The sequence below is a fragment of the Hippocampus bargibanti genome, linkage group LG06 (genome assembly GCF_051943395.1).
Source record: "Hippocampus bargibanti isolate YZ-2025 linkage group LG06, ASM5194339v1, whole genome shotgun sequence".
NCBI classification, from domain to species: Eukaryota; Metazoa; Chordata; class Actinopteri; order Syngnathiformes; family Syngnathidae; genus Hippocampus; species Hippocampus bargibanti.
The window spans coordinates 16,798,058-16,814,435 of NC_142739.1; the positions used below are offsets into that span (position 1 = coordinate 16,798,058).

Here is a 16,378-nt window from a genome sequence, read left to right on the forward strand (position 1 = left end):
AGAATTTTATACTTTGTTTTAATGCTTCTCAGAGAAATGTAAAATATGACAGGCGGACCAATCGGGCTTACAAGGGATTGCTTTTGGCTATTGCTCTAAATTGCTGTGCCGTTAAATTTGGGTGTTGTGGAAAGAGTGCTTTTAGATTCATTTAGTCCACATATGATGCAATTTATTAAACCAGCATGCAAACCAATGCCAGCATGGTGCATGGAAAATAAACAAATAATGCATTGGGAAATATAATCACAATCTTTGATTGATTTTCATAAATTCATACGAGCAATCCGATATTCCAATTTCAACAGTATTATGAATGAGGATAGTTCTGAATATGAACCACTTTGATCCGGAAATCCCATCCGCACTCATATTTAGACACGCTGAAGGGCCGGTTTTGGCCCACAGCCCATACTTTTCATACCCTTGCTGCAACATGTCCAGCTCTCCCCATACTACTGAAAGCATAAATATGCACATTTCAAACGATGAAAGCAGTCTCTCTAATGTTAAAGTGTGAGTGAATGCAAGGGAGCGTGTTTCTATGGCAATTTGGTTTACAAATATTGTGCTTGCGCTTTCATGTGAGGAGAGGCTGTTTATCTATAAAATGATTTTGGAAGTCACAGCTTGGGTTTTGGCAACACCTTTTCCTTATGCAGCGCAGGAAGGTGAGACTGCTTACTTCATCGCAGTTCTCATTTTTTTCTTGGTGTTTTTAACAAGAAAACATTAGGTTTTTGGCATGCTTTTTTCCCAATGTTTGTATGTTTGATGTGATCAGAAGGACTGCTAAATATCGCTTCTTGCTGCAGGGAATGTTTAGGCATGGCGGCTCAGTTTGACAAGAATGAGGAGCAGCCTTTTTCATTCCTTTGTGTTTCATTTCCAAAAGTTTTAAATAACAACTACACTTCACACATCATGTCATAATTTGGAGTACGAAGGAAATGAATGAATGTTTCTTTGGTATGTAAGAACATAACTATTCCATTATGTTGAGAGGAGTGTCGCAATTTACATGAGTGTGATGTGTTTCAAGGCATTCGTGGAAGATTGGAGATTAGTAACAGTGACTGCCGTTCAAAGTCACCAGAAGACACAAAACAAACGTAATTTGTGTGCATGACTGTATATCAGGGGTCTCAAACTCAATTGACCCGAGGGCCGCTGGAGGCAGAGTCTGGGTGAGGCTGGGCCGCATCAGGATTTCCACAAGAAAATCACAGATAAAACATTCCAATGTTCTCAAAATCTTTATTTTTAACACACAAAAAATTTAAATGGATGAATTAAATGAATAAATGGAAAAATGAATAAAAAATAAATTAACCAGTCATAAATAAATAAAATAATTATAATGATCATAAGGCAGATACAGACGACTGAAAAAAAACACAGGAAAACTAATTATTTTAATAAAGTTTCAAATGTCTGTATTCACAGTTCTTTAACATTTAACTTTCTTCACATAAAGAAAATATTGAACATGAACTGTCCTAAACATGGCTTCTTTTGCCTACTTGTTCAGCTCCACACACAAGTTTCATTCATATCAATCATGCGGGCCGCACTAATATTAATCTTTCATATCATGGCGGGCCGCAAAATATTCTTTCGGGGGCCGCAGTTGGCCCGCGGGCCGCGTGTTTGAGACCACTGCTGTATATGCTTTTAAGATTGAAGCGACTTGTCATCGCTCCTAATCGAATCACTCTGCATTGAATAATCCTATTATTCAATGACAGAATACAATTAAAATAGATAACTGGGTCAATTCCCATGTTCTGTACAAACTAAATAAAATTGGGTCGTTCAAAAGGAAATATATTTAATTAAAAATAACTGCAAAGCGGGTGCTCTGAGTGCAGAGTGACAAAAATCTCCCATTGTGTATCTGTGGTGCACACAATAATATGTCTAACATGCTTTGGAATGTCATTTTATGGTCAAAGTTTGAGGTACAAAAAAGAAAAGAATCAAATATGACACATTTTTTAGGAAACTTTGCTGTCATTTCATAACCACGTCTATATGTGTTTCAAGACATGCTGTACAACTTCTGTGCATCCTCATGCTTGTAAAGTCTGCACCCGCCCCCTCAAACTGAGTGGGTGCGCTTTGAAAGGATAATTCGGCAGATGCACAGCATGTATCCAGACATTCCCTCGAAACACGTACGAGGCGGTTTGCCCACTGTCCTTAAAGCAACCCACTCATGAGGGAGAGAGGGAGGAAAGGAGAATTTTTTATGCTGCATTCGACTTTTTTTTCCTTTGCACTCTGGACTTTGCACTTATTCAGGGAAGAAAAGCGTGTATCGTCTTCATATGATATATTAGTAGTTTGCTGCAGAGATGCTTTGAGGGATTGTTTTCAAGAAGGAATTCCTCAGACTTGATATTTGACTGTCATGGCCCATGGAATTCAGTCTTTAGTGTCTCTGTACCCTTTTTGCCCCATGGATTCAGCACAGGAAGGACATTCTCATAACTGCAAATATTGGTTGCTGGACCTGGGTAAGCCTTTTTATGGAACAGTTTCATGCAAATGTGCACTGACATTAATCTGTATTTGGGTGAAATTCATACATCAGAAACCATCTGCTTTTAGCTGCCAATATTCTTGGCACTAGGAGAGCTTTTTTTTCATCTACATTTTACGCCGAATAAATATGTCGTCTACGTCAGCTTGATATTCTTGAATCCATGTGCAGCAGTGGACTGGAGAAAACCACATGCTTCTTGGAGACTTTTCATCTAAACATGCTACATTATGCGACTCATGGGTCCACTCCCTTAGCTAGCATGCCAACTCCACACCCTTCCTAAATGTGACTCTTGGTGGCAAGAACATTTCGGCATTGTCCTCATTTAGAAAGAGAGAGGCAGGCTATCCCAGCAGAAGTTTCCCACTCTCTGTTCCTCTACTTAAAAAAACAACAAAAACAACAAAACCAAAAAAACATGCCTCCACCCTACACTGACTAATGTTTGTGTTTCTACCACATCTCCGGGGGATGAATAGACCACACTAACGATGCTGCACTGTTAAGACTTCTGGAATCTCAGGCATGTTCCTGCAAAGACGTGGCCACTTTACCCCCAATGGTCCCTCCTTCCCCTCTGCTTCGTTTCTCAGACACAAACATGCGATCAGGCATTTTTTTTTCCCCGAACAGCAGCCTGTATGAAAGAAATTATGATGTATGCAATGTCTGCACAATATGATATGACTGGGGCTCAAACACATCAGCTTTTACTACGACTGGAGAAAGGATGCTTGGTTGCGTTCACATGTTGTTCTTTGCGAAGTTGGTTGTGTAAAGGGGTAGTTTGAAGTGTTTAAAGTGGTAATGACGTAAATATTTTGAATGGAGAAATGGCACTGCATGAGGTGAATCACAAAGTCGTACACCTTCAACTGTCATGCACAATGTACGAAATGTTCAAAACAATTGATGAGATTGTAAGGCAAAGGTGTGCAATTTAGTGCATGCTTCCTAGATCTATGGCGCAATATTTAGATTTTTTGGCTTTTCCTGCAAAATAATAAGTATACCTTCAAATAAATAAATAAACAGATGGGAGCATAGCATCCATTGGTAACAATTTCGATGCATAATTATTCCTCCAGGTCTTTTTTTTCAGCCAGACCGACTCTCTTTTGCTTGTAACATTCAAAGACCTTGCACACAGCAAAGGCCAAAGATTGAGACCTCTCTGTGTTGATGCATGTGCCCTCAGGGATTATTTTGCTCTTGGTAGGAACATGTCAAGACTGCCGACGTCATGTTTCTCCTGTACACACTCCTCTCAACATAATGGAATAGTTATGTTCTTACATACCAAAGAAATGTTCATACATTTCCTTCGTACTCCAAATTATGACATGTGTGAAGTGCAGTTGTTATTTAAAACTTTTGGAAATGAAAAATGTCATTTGGACTATGTCTGTGTAAACTCTCAGTCGTACAGAATGGTCCATCGATGAAAAGGTTTCTTCAGCCGTCATCGGTACTTCTTTGAAGGTGTCGGACGTTTCGCTTCTTATCCAAGAAACTCTTGGACGTTTCGCTTCTTATCCAAGAAACTTCTCAAGAAGTTTCTTGGATAAGAAGCGAAACGTCCGACACCTTCAAAGAAGTACAGATGACGGCTGAAGAAACCTTTTCATCGGTCATTTGAACTGTGGAATCATGCGTAGCAGATTTTATTTTAGGTGAATATGTTAAAATTCCATCCATCCATTCTCAGTACAACCTACTCTTACTATGATCGCAGGTGTGCGAAACTGATCCACAATGCCATCAAATATGAAGCTGATAACAGGTTATCAGCTTAAAACTCTGCTGACCTCTGCGGTGAACATTTAAACATTCAGGGCAATTCCTTCATATTTGTTACATTTTGAAAATATAGAATTTTCTCTAAAGATGACTGAGAAATAAAAGATTAACATCATAGTTTTAATTTTCAGATACTGTATAACATTATGGATCTGATAAACACATTTGAAACTTAAATGAGGCATTCTGCATATTATTTATTTTTTTTAATTAGTATTATTATTGTATGTTTTTTTTAATACATTGCATGATTTAATCAACATACAGGCTCCGGTAGACTGGGCAGTGAAACGTATGTTAATATCATATGTTTCAAAGTACAGTACTTAACTGGAAAATGGCTGGGTTGTTTTTTTAACAGGTTGTTATGTACGTGTTCAAAATGTAAATACAATACCTGTACTTAAACGCTGTAATCTTGATCTAATGTTTCATTATTTTTTAAAGTAAAACCTAAATACTTTAATTTAATAATATTTTTTTTTTTCCAATAGTGCTGAATTGGAAGATCTTCATTCAGCTGACACTTTACGCATGCTCGTGTTGTGAGAACACATGCTTCAAATTAACAGGAGAAGTTTGCTTTGAGGCAGAGTAACTGCAACCTTCTCACACAGCTGCTTTTATTAGCGGGCTTTGGTTAATGCATGTTAAGCTATGAACGAGTGTGCACAAGTCTGGTCCAATTAAGGCAGAATTTCCGCTCCAACCGTCTTTCATGAGATGCAAATTTCCCCATTGCGGGACGAATAAAGGTATTCTGATTCTGATTCTGATTTATAGCCTATATCACATGCACATGGATAGGTATGAAAAAGCACTCCCTAAAGTGCTGAGCCCCTGCAGAGCATTCATTTCTTTAAAGGACAACCGACGTCTCCGTGTCACGGTTTGCGAGGTGGTGATGGCGGGTTCGGATCCCAAAAAGCAGGCAGGAGGGAGCAGGAGGTTGTTTGACAAATTGTATTAAAATAAAGTCAGCAGGAACAAAATGTAAAACATCAAAATCATCTGAATGGAAAAAATACAGAGTAGCAAAAGAAGACCAAAAGTGAAAGTCCGCCAAGGTTAAACAAACACATACACAATGCATGCAGCAACCAAGCAGCAAACAAACAATGAACCGGCACCGGATGGTCGTGCCGGGTGTCCTTTTAAGTGTCAATGATTAAACGACCAGCACCTGCGAGGCTGCAGGCAGGGCTGACGTCGCTACCCGCTGGTCGCCAATCTGATCGGGACGACCAGCACCTGTGCAGGTGTAGGCGGGGCCGACAGCGCCCCCCGTTGGTCGCCAACCAGATCATGACAGTACCCCCCCTTCAAGGGGCTGCTTCCAAAAGTCCCAACAGTCTCCCAAAAGGTCCACTCGCCAGGGAACGGTCGGTGGAGAGGGCAACCGCTGCCTCTCCAGCATACGACGGGCGGCGGCCTGATGGGAACGGGACTCGGCCTGGGGCGGACGAAGACGCGGCACGGATCGTCGTGGGCGTGAGTGCGATCCCTCTCGCACGTTCACGCGACGGCGCATGGCTCTGCGTGGACGTCGAATTGCCAGGCGCAGAATGGCACCCCGTACGGCCGTATGGGACCAGGTCTCGGCCGGACGCCTACGTGGGCGTGAACTGCCCGGCTCCGGGGGAACAAGACCAGTCCAGAGCCGCTCCGGGATCCAGCGGTGAGTGGTGTCTCGGACTGACGTTGACGCGGACGTTGCACGGCTCGTTGTGGATGAGACTCAATTCGTCATGCACGATGACAGCGTGGCTGGACGTGGGCGTGCAATGCCAGTCACCCAGTGTCACCCTGGACGGCCACCTGGAAGGAGGTCTCGGCCGGACGTTTACGTGGACGTTGCGGCTCGTCGAGTGACGCGATTCAAACTCGACGAGGCTTGTGCTAACGTGGACGTAGCATTGCCAGGCACAAGGTGGAAATGAGACGGGTCCGATGTACCTGCGGGATCCGATGGTTGGCCGGTTCATTCTATCACGGTTTGCAAGGTGGTGATGGCGGGCGCGGATCCCAAAAAGCAGGCAGGAGGGAGCAGGAGGTTGTTTGACAAATTGTATTAAAATAAAGTCAGCAGGAACAAAATGTAAAACATCAATATCATCGTAATGGAAAAAATACAAAGTAGCAAAAGAAGACCAAAAGTAAAAGTCCGCCAAGGTTAAACAAACATATACACAATGCATGCAGCCAACAAGCAGCAAACAAACAATGAACCGGCACCGGATGGTCGTGCCGGGTGTCCTTTTAAGTGTCAATGATTAAACGACCAACACCTGCGAGGCTGCAGGCAGGGCTGACGTCGCTACCCGCTGGTCGCCAATCTGATCGGGACGACCAGCACCTGTGCAGGTGTAGGCGGGGCCGACAGCGCCCCCCATTGGTCGCCAACCAGATCATGACAGCACCCCCCCTTCAAGGGGCTGCTTCCAGAAGTCCCAACAGTCTCCCAAAAGGTCCACTCGCCAGGGAACGGTCGGTGGAGAGGGCAACCGCTGCCTCTCCAGCATACGACGGGCGGCGGCCTGATGGGAACGGGACTCGGCCTGGGGCGGACGAAGACGCGGCACGGATCGTCGTGGGCGTGAGTGCGATCCCTCTCGCACGTTCACGCGACGGCGCATGGCTCTGCGTGGACGTCGAACTGCCAGGCGCAGAATGGCACCCCGTACGGCCGTATGGGACCAGGTCTCGGCCGGACGCCTACGTGGCCGTGAACTGCCCGGCTCCGGGGGAACAAGACCAGTCCAGAGCCGCTCCGGGATCCAGCGGTGAGTGGTGTCTCGGACTGACGTTGACGCGGACGTTGCACGGCTCGTTGTGGATGAGACTCAATTTGTCATGCACGACGACAGCGTGGCTGGACGTGGGCGTGCAATGCCAGTCACCCAGTGTCACCCTGGACGGCCACCTGGAAGGAGGTCTTGGCCGGACGTTTACGTGGACGTTGCGGCTCGTCGAGTGACGCAATTCAAACGCGACGGGGCTTGCGCTAACATGGACGTAGCATTGCCAGGCACAGGGTGGAAATGAGACGGGTCCGATGTACCTGCGGGATCCGATGGTTGGCCGGTTCATTCTGTCACGGTTTGCGAGGTGGTGATGGCGGGTTCGGATCCCAAAAATCAGGCAGGAGGGAGCAGGAGGTTGTTTGACAAATTGTATTAAAATAAAGTCAGCAGGAACAAAATGTAAAACATCAAAATCATCTGAATGGAAAAAATACAAAGTAGCAAAAGAAGGCCAAAAGTAAAAGTCCGCCAAGGTTAAACAAACACATACACAATGCATGCAGCAACCAAGCAGCAAACAAACAATGAACCGGCACCGGATGGTCGTGCCGGGTGTCCTTTTAAGTGTCAATGATTAAACGACCAGCACCTGCGAGGCTACAGGCAGGGCTGACGTCGCTACCCGCTGGTCGCCAATCTGATCGGGACGACCAGCACCTGTGCAGGTGTAGGCGGGGCCGACAGCGCCCCCCGTTGGTCGCCAACCAGATCATGACACTCCGGACAAGTTCTGTCCATAATTTGTAAAATGGCTTCAAATGACTTCTACTGCGCGTATTTTAATAAGATTCCACCGCATAAAGCTATATTTAGGTTTTAAGACTCGCGCTGAACATTCAGGAAGTCTTGTTTTTGAGTTGGTGACGAGTCCTCACGTGATGTCAGAAAAGGACCGCCGTTCACCGTAAAAAAAGACGCATTGTATCGGTCCTTCCATCCATTTTTTTGAAAACCTTTTTTTGAAAGCTTATCCAAAGCCGCCAGCAGAGGGAGTCCAATCACAATGGTAGAATTTATCAGCCTGTGGAAACGGGCTGATTCATTCCTCACAGCTCGGTGGCCATTTTCTTGCCTCTTTTTGGGTGAGACATTCCCCCCCGCCCGTTTGCCTCAAAATGGCACGGAATAAATTCTTTAATCGATTGCAAACATGTATGCTTTCCTCTTCAGAACTATTTGAATCATATTCATAACTGGATGTGTAAGAAGAAAGCATATTATCCGAATCTGAAGCCATTGTTTTTATTCTCCAGCAATGCAAGACGTCTTGGCGTGACGTCACGAACTGGGGGCGGGACTTTCTGAAAATGCCCAATTCGCAGCTCAATTTTTTTGCAGATTTTGGACACTTAAGTCATTTTTATTGGTGTTTTGCATTTGAATAAAAATATCTCATACTGCGTGTTTTGGGTATTGTAGATGCTATAAAACGTTTTTCTGATGTCAGTTAAAAAAACAAAAAAAGTGATGTCGATTGCCCTTTAAATCAATAATCTGAGCATACCCACTGATTATTCAAGATGTTCAGCAAGTTGAAATGCCCATGACGTCCACTCCCGAAACATAGATGTAGGTGTCGTGTCTGAGTCAGCATCCGCCCCCATAAACACTTTGCTTTTGTAACTGCCTCGTGAGAAATACTGTTTGTTATTAAGTTTGTCTTCAGCTTCGAAATCAGTAAGATATTGATCCATGCAGCAGCTTGTTGCGAGAGTATTTGAAGATTTTAGCTCTGAATAGTTTATGAATGCTTGTTAACACATCTTCAAAAAATGCTGTTGCGTCTGAAAAGTACCAGGATTTTTGGGGTGATAAAAAGTTAGATCCAATGAATTGCATGTGAGTTCAAAGTTGGAGTTGTGTCACATGATGGCACAAATACAAAAATACAAAAAAAAACGATGTACTCGTTGTTGAATAGTAGACACTGAAGAAGGAACTGATGATTGTAAAAAGATGGACAAAAGAAATTAACTATCTGAAGCAGGTATTGCATCCATTTTATTCTTGGTCATTGTGTTCAACCAGTAATAATGAATCACATACAATCCTCACAAAAAACTTTGTCCCAGAAGCATTGTTGCTCATTGCACAGTTTTCGTAAAATTTAGGCTAATTGGTATGCTAGTTTCGTGTTTTTTTTCATGTGAGGGTGGTGTAGTTTTATTGCTCTGAAACAAAAAAAAACACATTACCAAGTATTTTGACTCCAAAATGTCTGTCCCCACTTCATTTCTTACTCTGTAATTTCTCAGCCTTTTTTTATTCAGTCACAAAGTATTTGCATCAGCAGATTATCTCTTAATTTGTAATGCAGATTTTGCCATAACATGCAGAGCTCTTCTTTTCTCTCCCATCATCTATAGATTCCTTGTCCGTATCCAGTAATGACACGCTGCAGCCGGGCTCCAGCCAAACTTTGGGGCCACACAGCTCACCGGGCCCCAAGCGTCCAGGGAACACGTTAAGGAAATGGCTGACCAGCCCCGTACGGCGTCTCAGCTCTGGCAAGGCAGACGGCCATGTCAAAAAGCTGGCCCACAAGCACAAAAAGAACCGGGAAGGCCCCCGGAAGAACTTGGATGTAATGCAAGGCCCTCAGAAGGACTCTGACGACAGTGCCGCCACGCCCCAGGATGAGACCCTGGAGGAGGTGAGAGATGTTTCATTTGCTGGACCCTTGGTTCTGACCTATGAGCTGATGACCTATTTCCCCCTTATCAGCGCATGCGGAATGAGGGACTGAGCAGCGGAACGCTCTCCAAGTCTTCTTCGTCAGGCATGCAGAGCTGCGGAGAGGAGGAGGGTGAAGAGGGGGCGGATGCTGTCCCCCTCCCTCCACCAATGGCCATACAGCAACACAGTCTCCTGCAGCCTGACACGCAGGACGACAAGGTGGGACCGAAATGACTCCAATTGAATTTTTTCGTTTGCATTTGACTTCAAGTATAGTGGCTAGAGAACTGGCCCTGGTGAAAATAGTACCGAGACACCTCCAAATCTTTACTTTGTTTAAATAAAGCTCCTCATTTGACTTCATCATCATTCCTCTTCACCAAAATTCGACAAAATGCAAATATTCCAGGATAGGTTCTCCCTCCCAAAAATGTGAAGTTACAAATGCAGTGATCACTTTTCAACCAAATAAACTACACATACGATGGGCTACAAAATTAGTGATAACGTAGCAGCTGTTGTTGTGTTCATGAATTGTGATGGCATATGATCAAATACGGTACAATCCTACAAAAGATGCCGTCCGGAGGATAACATACAAATTATAAAAGAAATTTCCGCCAAATGCTGAATTACTTTTCAGAAACCAGGAAGTGGGCTTCTAACGAAATGACAAGACAGACGACACAAGCATGACGCTACAACACAGGTGTCAAAGTCAAGGCCTGAGGCCAACCTCATCATTTTATTCGGCCTGCGAAAGAAAATCAAGCATGTCAAGTGCCATGATGCTTGCTAAAGTCTGAACCGAAATTTCAATTTGTCAAATGTAAACCACAATAACTATCATTATTCTTGACTTCAGATTTGAAAAGTAGTTGTTCATTATTTTTTGTGTGTTCTGTATGTAACATGTGGAGGAGATGAACCATTCTAATAGTTTTCCTAAATTCTTAATGGCCTTCGAGAGGAAACTGTAACGCCCGTGTGGCCTGCGGCAAAAAAATGAGTTTGACACCCCTGCCCTACAAGATCTAAAGAGCTTGAAGTATGGCAAACATGACACCTGCAAGAACTGAAAGTAATATGAGTAAGATAAAGTACTGACATTCAAGTTCCAGTAAGAGATCCCAATCATACTCTTTTATTTCAGAAAACAACATTTTTATCATTCGTGTATTCAGAACATATTTTTCTGTCGACCTGATTATGTTGAGTTCTGTTCTGCCTCTCTTCTATCCCAGTTTCCCTATCTCTCCGTGTAAAAACACCTTCACTGCTCACCTTTTGTTTTTGGTACGTCTCTTCTTGCCTGCTCCTTTTAAAATTGTCACTAATTGTCTGATTCCCTTCAAGTATCGTTACAAAATATTGTTTGGGGTTTACGCAAGTGAATACTCAATTTTCTTGCAGTCAAAGGGCTAAATCTGTGTCTGCCCTCAGATGGACCCATCACTTTGATGCAACATTCCTATTTCGCATAGATTTGACCAATTGAGTGCTAATCAAAGTGCATGCCCTTGACCCCCCAGCCCCCACCCCAACCCTTCTAGCCCGGAAACCAACCTGTAATTGGCTCCAATTTGGCTCCAATTTAACCTTTTTATTAGGAACAGCACACCCACCGAGTCCTTTTTTTGAACATGTGGAATTTCGGGGGCAAAACCTCGCTCTGGTGAGCCTGATCACCAGAGGCTTCTACACGGCTTCTCTATCTTGAAGATATCTACATTTGACATATCACATTGAAATGTTAATGAAAATAAACAATCACTTTTTTTATTGTTCTTGTTTCTGTCTTCTTTGACCAGTCTGCATCCCGACTGTCTGCTCGACCGAGCAGCTCCGAGACTCCGAGTGCTGCCGAACTCGTCAGTGCCATCGAAGAACTGGTCAAAAGCAAGATGGTGAGAAAGAAATCTCAAATACATGCATGTGTAGTAAATTTGCACACAGAAGAGTTCAGATTTGTCCAGACTCACTTTGCTTAGGTGTTGTTCACAGAGGCCTGGTGTCCTACCAGTCAACTCTCAGCATTGTGACTCACAAATGCCAGCTGTCCGCTTTTTCAACAAAAGGGCATTGCATTCTCCATTTTTCACCACGCATGCATTCTATGTATTCAAATATACATCCATATATTTGCTGTCGAAGGTCTTCCACCCACTTGAACTTTTTTGCCACATTTCAGAATGGGCACGCAGAGATATAAAATTGTATTTTTTTTGTGAAGAAACAACACCAAGTGGGGCACAAAACAGTCGTTAGTTTTTAGGTCGGTAGGTATAGATGAGTGTGTGTGTGTGTGCGTGTGTGTGTGTGTGTGTGTGTGTGTGTGTGTGTGTGTGTGTGTGTGTGTGTGTGCGTGTGCGTGTGCGTGTGTGCGTGTGCGTGTGTGTGTGTGTGTGTGTGTGTGTGTGCGTGTGCGCGTGTGTGTGTGCGTGTGTGTGTGCGTGTGTGTGCAGGTGTGTGTGTGAGCGCGTGAGAGAAGGAAGGGGAGGGAGAGACAGAGAGCGAGACAGAGAGACAGAGAAAGACAGAGAGAGAAATAGACGTGTGAATGTTAACTTCAGGGTGGAATTGTTAACCACATGACAAAGCAGTGAATGGTGAAATACAATGTGGTTGGGATGAAGTACAGTCAAAATCACCACTCTTCCGATCACAATCTTTCTGTAAATTGCACATTTTCATTTGTAAACAATTCTAAAGTCTGCACTTTGTTTTCATTCCTCGTCCATCACACAAATCTTGTAACTCTTCAGTCGCTTGAGGATCGCCCCTGTTCTCTATCGGTGGAGCAAGGTGACAGCAGTTCTCCATCTTTCAACCCTTCTGACAACTCCCTCCTTTCATCTTCCTCACCCATGGAGGAGGTGGATGAGCGCAAGTCTGGCTTCCTCAAGAGAAGACAGTGAGTTACAAAACAGGACCTTGCTTTCTTTCTATACATTGGGGACTTTGGCGTCGTGAAACTGTTTTGCACCTGAGTGCTTATATAGAATATGTTGTCAGTGAATTTTATTTGTATTGACTAGCGAGCATTTGTTTTTAGTTATGTCCTTCTGGAGTTGGTGGAGACTGAACGAGACTATGTCAGAGACTTGGGATCCGTTGTGGAGGTAAGAAGTTAAATCTGAATGGAAATCAGCTGTTTTTTTTGGTTTTGTTTTTTTTAGTCAATGTTCCTACCAGAATCTGTTTTAGGTGAAACCGGTGAACTGCATGTGTATTTTATGTTGCATTATAACCCCCACTAGGGTTACATGAGCAGAATGAAGGAGGAAGGTGTTCCAGATGACATGAGAGGAAAAGACAAAATTGTCTTTGGAAACATCCATCAGATCTATGACTGGCACAAAGAGTATGCTCACAACCTTTATTTGTTGCATTCATGGATAAAAAACATTTTTCCAAGGTTTCAAAAATAAAGTCTATGTTTTCTGGTGTTGTCACAGCTTTTTCTTGGGAGAGATTGAAACGTGTTTTGAGAACCCGGACAGACTTGCTTCTTTATTTGTGAAACAGGTATACAGCTATTCTGTTAATATTTGCTCTCAATGTAATTGATAGAGTGCTGTATAACAAATATAATTATTCAGATCCATGTCAATTAATTGAAATATCACAAATAGAACTGTGATATTTCGTTCAAATAGCTCAAAAGGTAAAACTAACATTTTGTCTTGATTCACTGTACACAGAGTCAGATTTTCTTTCCAGCTAACTAAACATCGGAATTCACCATCACAAAAAAATATGACATCAGAAACATTTTTATGAATGTTACGTCAGAATTGGCTTGGTCTTGTGTGTGATAGATTCAAGATTCAATTTGTATGTTTTTAATTGAACTGAAACAAATGGCAAGGTAATTTTACTTGTATGGCAAATGTCATACTCAAGTTAACTCGGTGTGCCCCAAACATTTGTAAAACAATATTTGAATGTATTTAATAAGGAGAAAAATTTAACACATGTAAGACTAAAGAAACACCCAGAAATACAAGAATGTAATAAAAAGTACTTTTGTTCAAATAATTGTTTCTACCATACTGTCAATTCAGTGAAATTCGCTTGTAGCCTGTTGATACTTTCTTGTATTTTCCCTACAATATATCTTCCAACATTGGTTTTCTGCTTACTACAGGAGCGTAGGTTTCACATGTACATCGTCTACTGCCAAAACAAGCCCAAATCAGAGCACATAGTGTCCGAGTACATTGACACGTATTTTCAAGTAAGAGTTTCTTTCTTTTTTCTTTAATTTGTTTATTACTGTATATGTCTTATTTTAATTGTGAAGTGGATTTAATCAGTTCACTATCTTTAATCAGGAACTCAAGCAGCGATTAGGCCACAGGTTGCAGATCACCGATCTGCTTATCAAGCCTGTACAGCGCATAATGAAATATCAGCTTTTGCTGAAGGTAAAACTGCAGTTTATTTATAGTAGCGCACTTCATACGTTTACAACACTTGGGAGTTATCTGTGTATGTTTATCATTTATTAGGATCTTCTCAAAGTTTCTAAGAAGGCTGGAGTGGATTCCTCCGATCTGGAGGTAAAATCTCTTAAACTACACTTGACAAAAGCAAAAATCATTTCCGTTCAAGATCAAAGATGATGGATGTTGTGTACTGACGTTGGCTGCACCCTGGCTCTTAGTTTGTTTTGCATTTCCTTTTTTGTTTCAGAAAGCTGTAGAGGTGATGTGTATTGTGCCTAAGCGTTGCAACGACATGATGAATGTTGGCCGCCTTCAAGGCTTCGATGTAAGACTGCTCTCATAGTTGTTTGCTTGTCTTTGTGTGTGTCTTCAAGATTCATTTTCTCTACTGTAAAATTGGCAGAAATTGAGTTTATCATTTTAGCAGCTGCCGCAAGGTAGCAATAATTTGCACTAAAATGTATTCCTTTCCCTCTACTTTTGTATGTATTAGTTAACCCTTTTTCTCTCTTACAGGGTAAAATTGTAGCACAAGGCAAATTGCTCCTGCAAGACACTTTCTTGGTTTCAGACCAGGATGGGGGACTTTTGTCAAGAATGAAAGAAAGGAGAGTATTCCTTTTTGAGCAGATTGTTATATTCAGTGAACCTCTGGACAAGAAAAAAGGCTTCTCTTCTCCTGGCTACCTCTTCAAGAACAGCATCAAGGTTCGTATATGGCTGTAAAACTATGCCAAAACTAGTCCAAAAACAAAACTACTGTAATGTCTTCTCTCTGTCATTTTGCCTTACTGTTCTCTGCTGTTACACAATGACAGGTGAGCTGGCTTGGTCTAGAAGACAATGCAGAAGACCCTTGCAAATTCGCATTAACCTCCAGATCGTCGAGTGGCACTTTGGAGAGGTATACCCTCCATTCAACAAGCCCTGGAATTTGTCAAATCTGGCTCCACCAGGTCAGCCAGATTCTGGAAAACCAGCGCAATTTCCTCAATGGTGAGGGAATAATGACACTCTCAGAAGATTGCTTGGAAAATTCACTTTGCTCCGTACTCATTCAGAATGTTAAATAAGTCTGCATACAATCACAAAGAACTGAGCGAAAAGAAGACAGAAGTTATACTGTTTGGTCCCAGTGGCCTGGAGACTTGGGCCCCATCTCATTACCTTAAGTCAACCGTCTCAGAAACAGGTCTTAAATTGGACAGTAATTTTAAATTTGACCAGCAATTTGGTGCCGTTGTTAATCCAGCTTCTTTCATTTTAGACAGCTGGTTTAAATAATACCTCTCCGTTCTCGTAAGCACCTTGAGACAGTAATTCATGCCTTTGTCACATCCCAGCCCGATTACTGTTTGCACTTTTCTTAGGAGACAGGCAATCCTCTATTCAGCATCACCAGCTGGTCCAAAATACTGCTGCTGGCCTCTTGACTGGTACTCATAAGTGAGAGCCCATCACCCAGACTCTGGCATCCCTTCACTGGCTCTATACGTGTTCTTTTTAAGATCCTATTGACGCTCCCCACCTTACGAACGAGATACGTTCCGAGCAGTCGTTTGTAAGGTGAATTTGTTCGTAAGATGCTTCAGTGCTTTTTTTGTATTTTTTTGTATTTTGTATGAAATGTATGTTTAAGTCAAGCACTGAACAAGGAAGTATAAAACACAGACGCTCTAACAGTCGTAAAATAAATTCACACCTACTGTAGTACAACGACATATATCCTTGGGTCTTCAGTCAGCCATGACTGAAGCTGCTGGCATGTAATTACTGAATTGCATTACTTTTTGTTATGCATCACGTCCTCCTGGCGCGTCAAGAAAAACAAAATCTAACTTACAGCATCTCTGTCCAAACATTTTTCGACATACCCGCAAAAATGTTCATATTGACCGTTTTTCGTAACTCGAATGTGCGTAAGTTGGGGAGCGCCTGTATCTGTTTTCAAATCTTTATATGACCTCACGCCACATTACCTCCCCAAGCTCATCCGAATTGAGTTGACAATTGAGTTGTCGAATGTACGGTGATGTTCTTCAGGCTGGCAAAAGGCCATGCCTTTCATGACAGCAGCACTGAAAAACATCCCCCCTGTC

At 42.7% G+C, this 16,378-nt stretch overlaps 1 protein-coding gene across 1 annotated transcript in view; it reads left to right on the top strand.

Annotated features, from left to right (window-relative positions):
- Positions 1–16,378, top strand: part of triob (trio Rho guanine nucleotide exchange factor b) — a 141,487-nt gene that overhangs the window by 107,178 nt on the left and 17,931 nt on the right. The window contains exons 38-50 of the mRNA XM_088999776.1: positions 9,519–9,805; positions 9,877–10,047; positions 11,640–11,735; positions 12,594–12,742; positions 12,884–12,950; positions 13,089–13,192; positions 13,287–13,356; positions 13,979–14,068; positions 14,166–14,258; positions 14,343–14,393; positions 14,527–14,604; positions 14,796–14,987; positions 15,098–15,275. Of these exons, the coding sequence (XP_088855902.1) occupies positions 9,519–9,805; positions 9,877–10,047; positions 11,640–11,735; positions 12,594–12,742; positions 12,884–12,950; positions 13,089–13,192; positions 13,287–13,356; positions 13,979–14,068; positions 14,166–14,258; positions 14,343–14,393; positions 14,527–14,604; positions 14,796–14,987; positions 15,098–15,275 (1,626 nt within the window). The remainder of the gene's footprint in view (positions 1–9,518; positions 9,806–9,876; positions 10,048–11,639; positions 11,736–12,593; positions 12,743–12,883; positions 12,951–13,088; positions 13,193–13,286; positions 13,357–13,978; positions 14,069–14,165; positions 14,259–14,342; positions 14,394–14,526; positions 14,605–14,795; positions 14,988–15,097; positions 15,276–16,378) is intronic.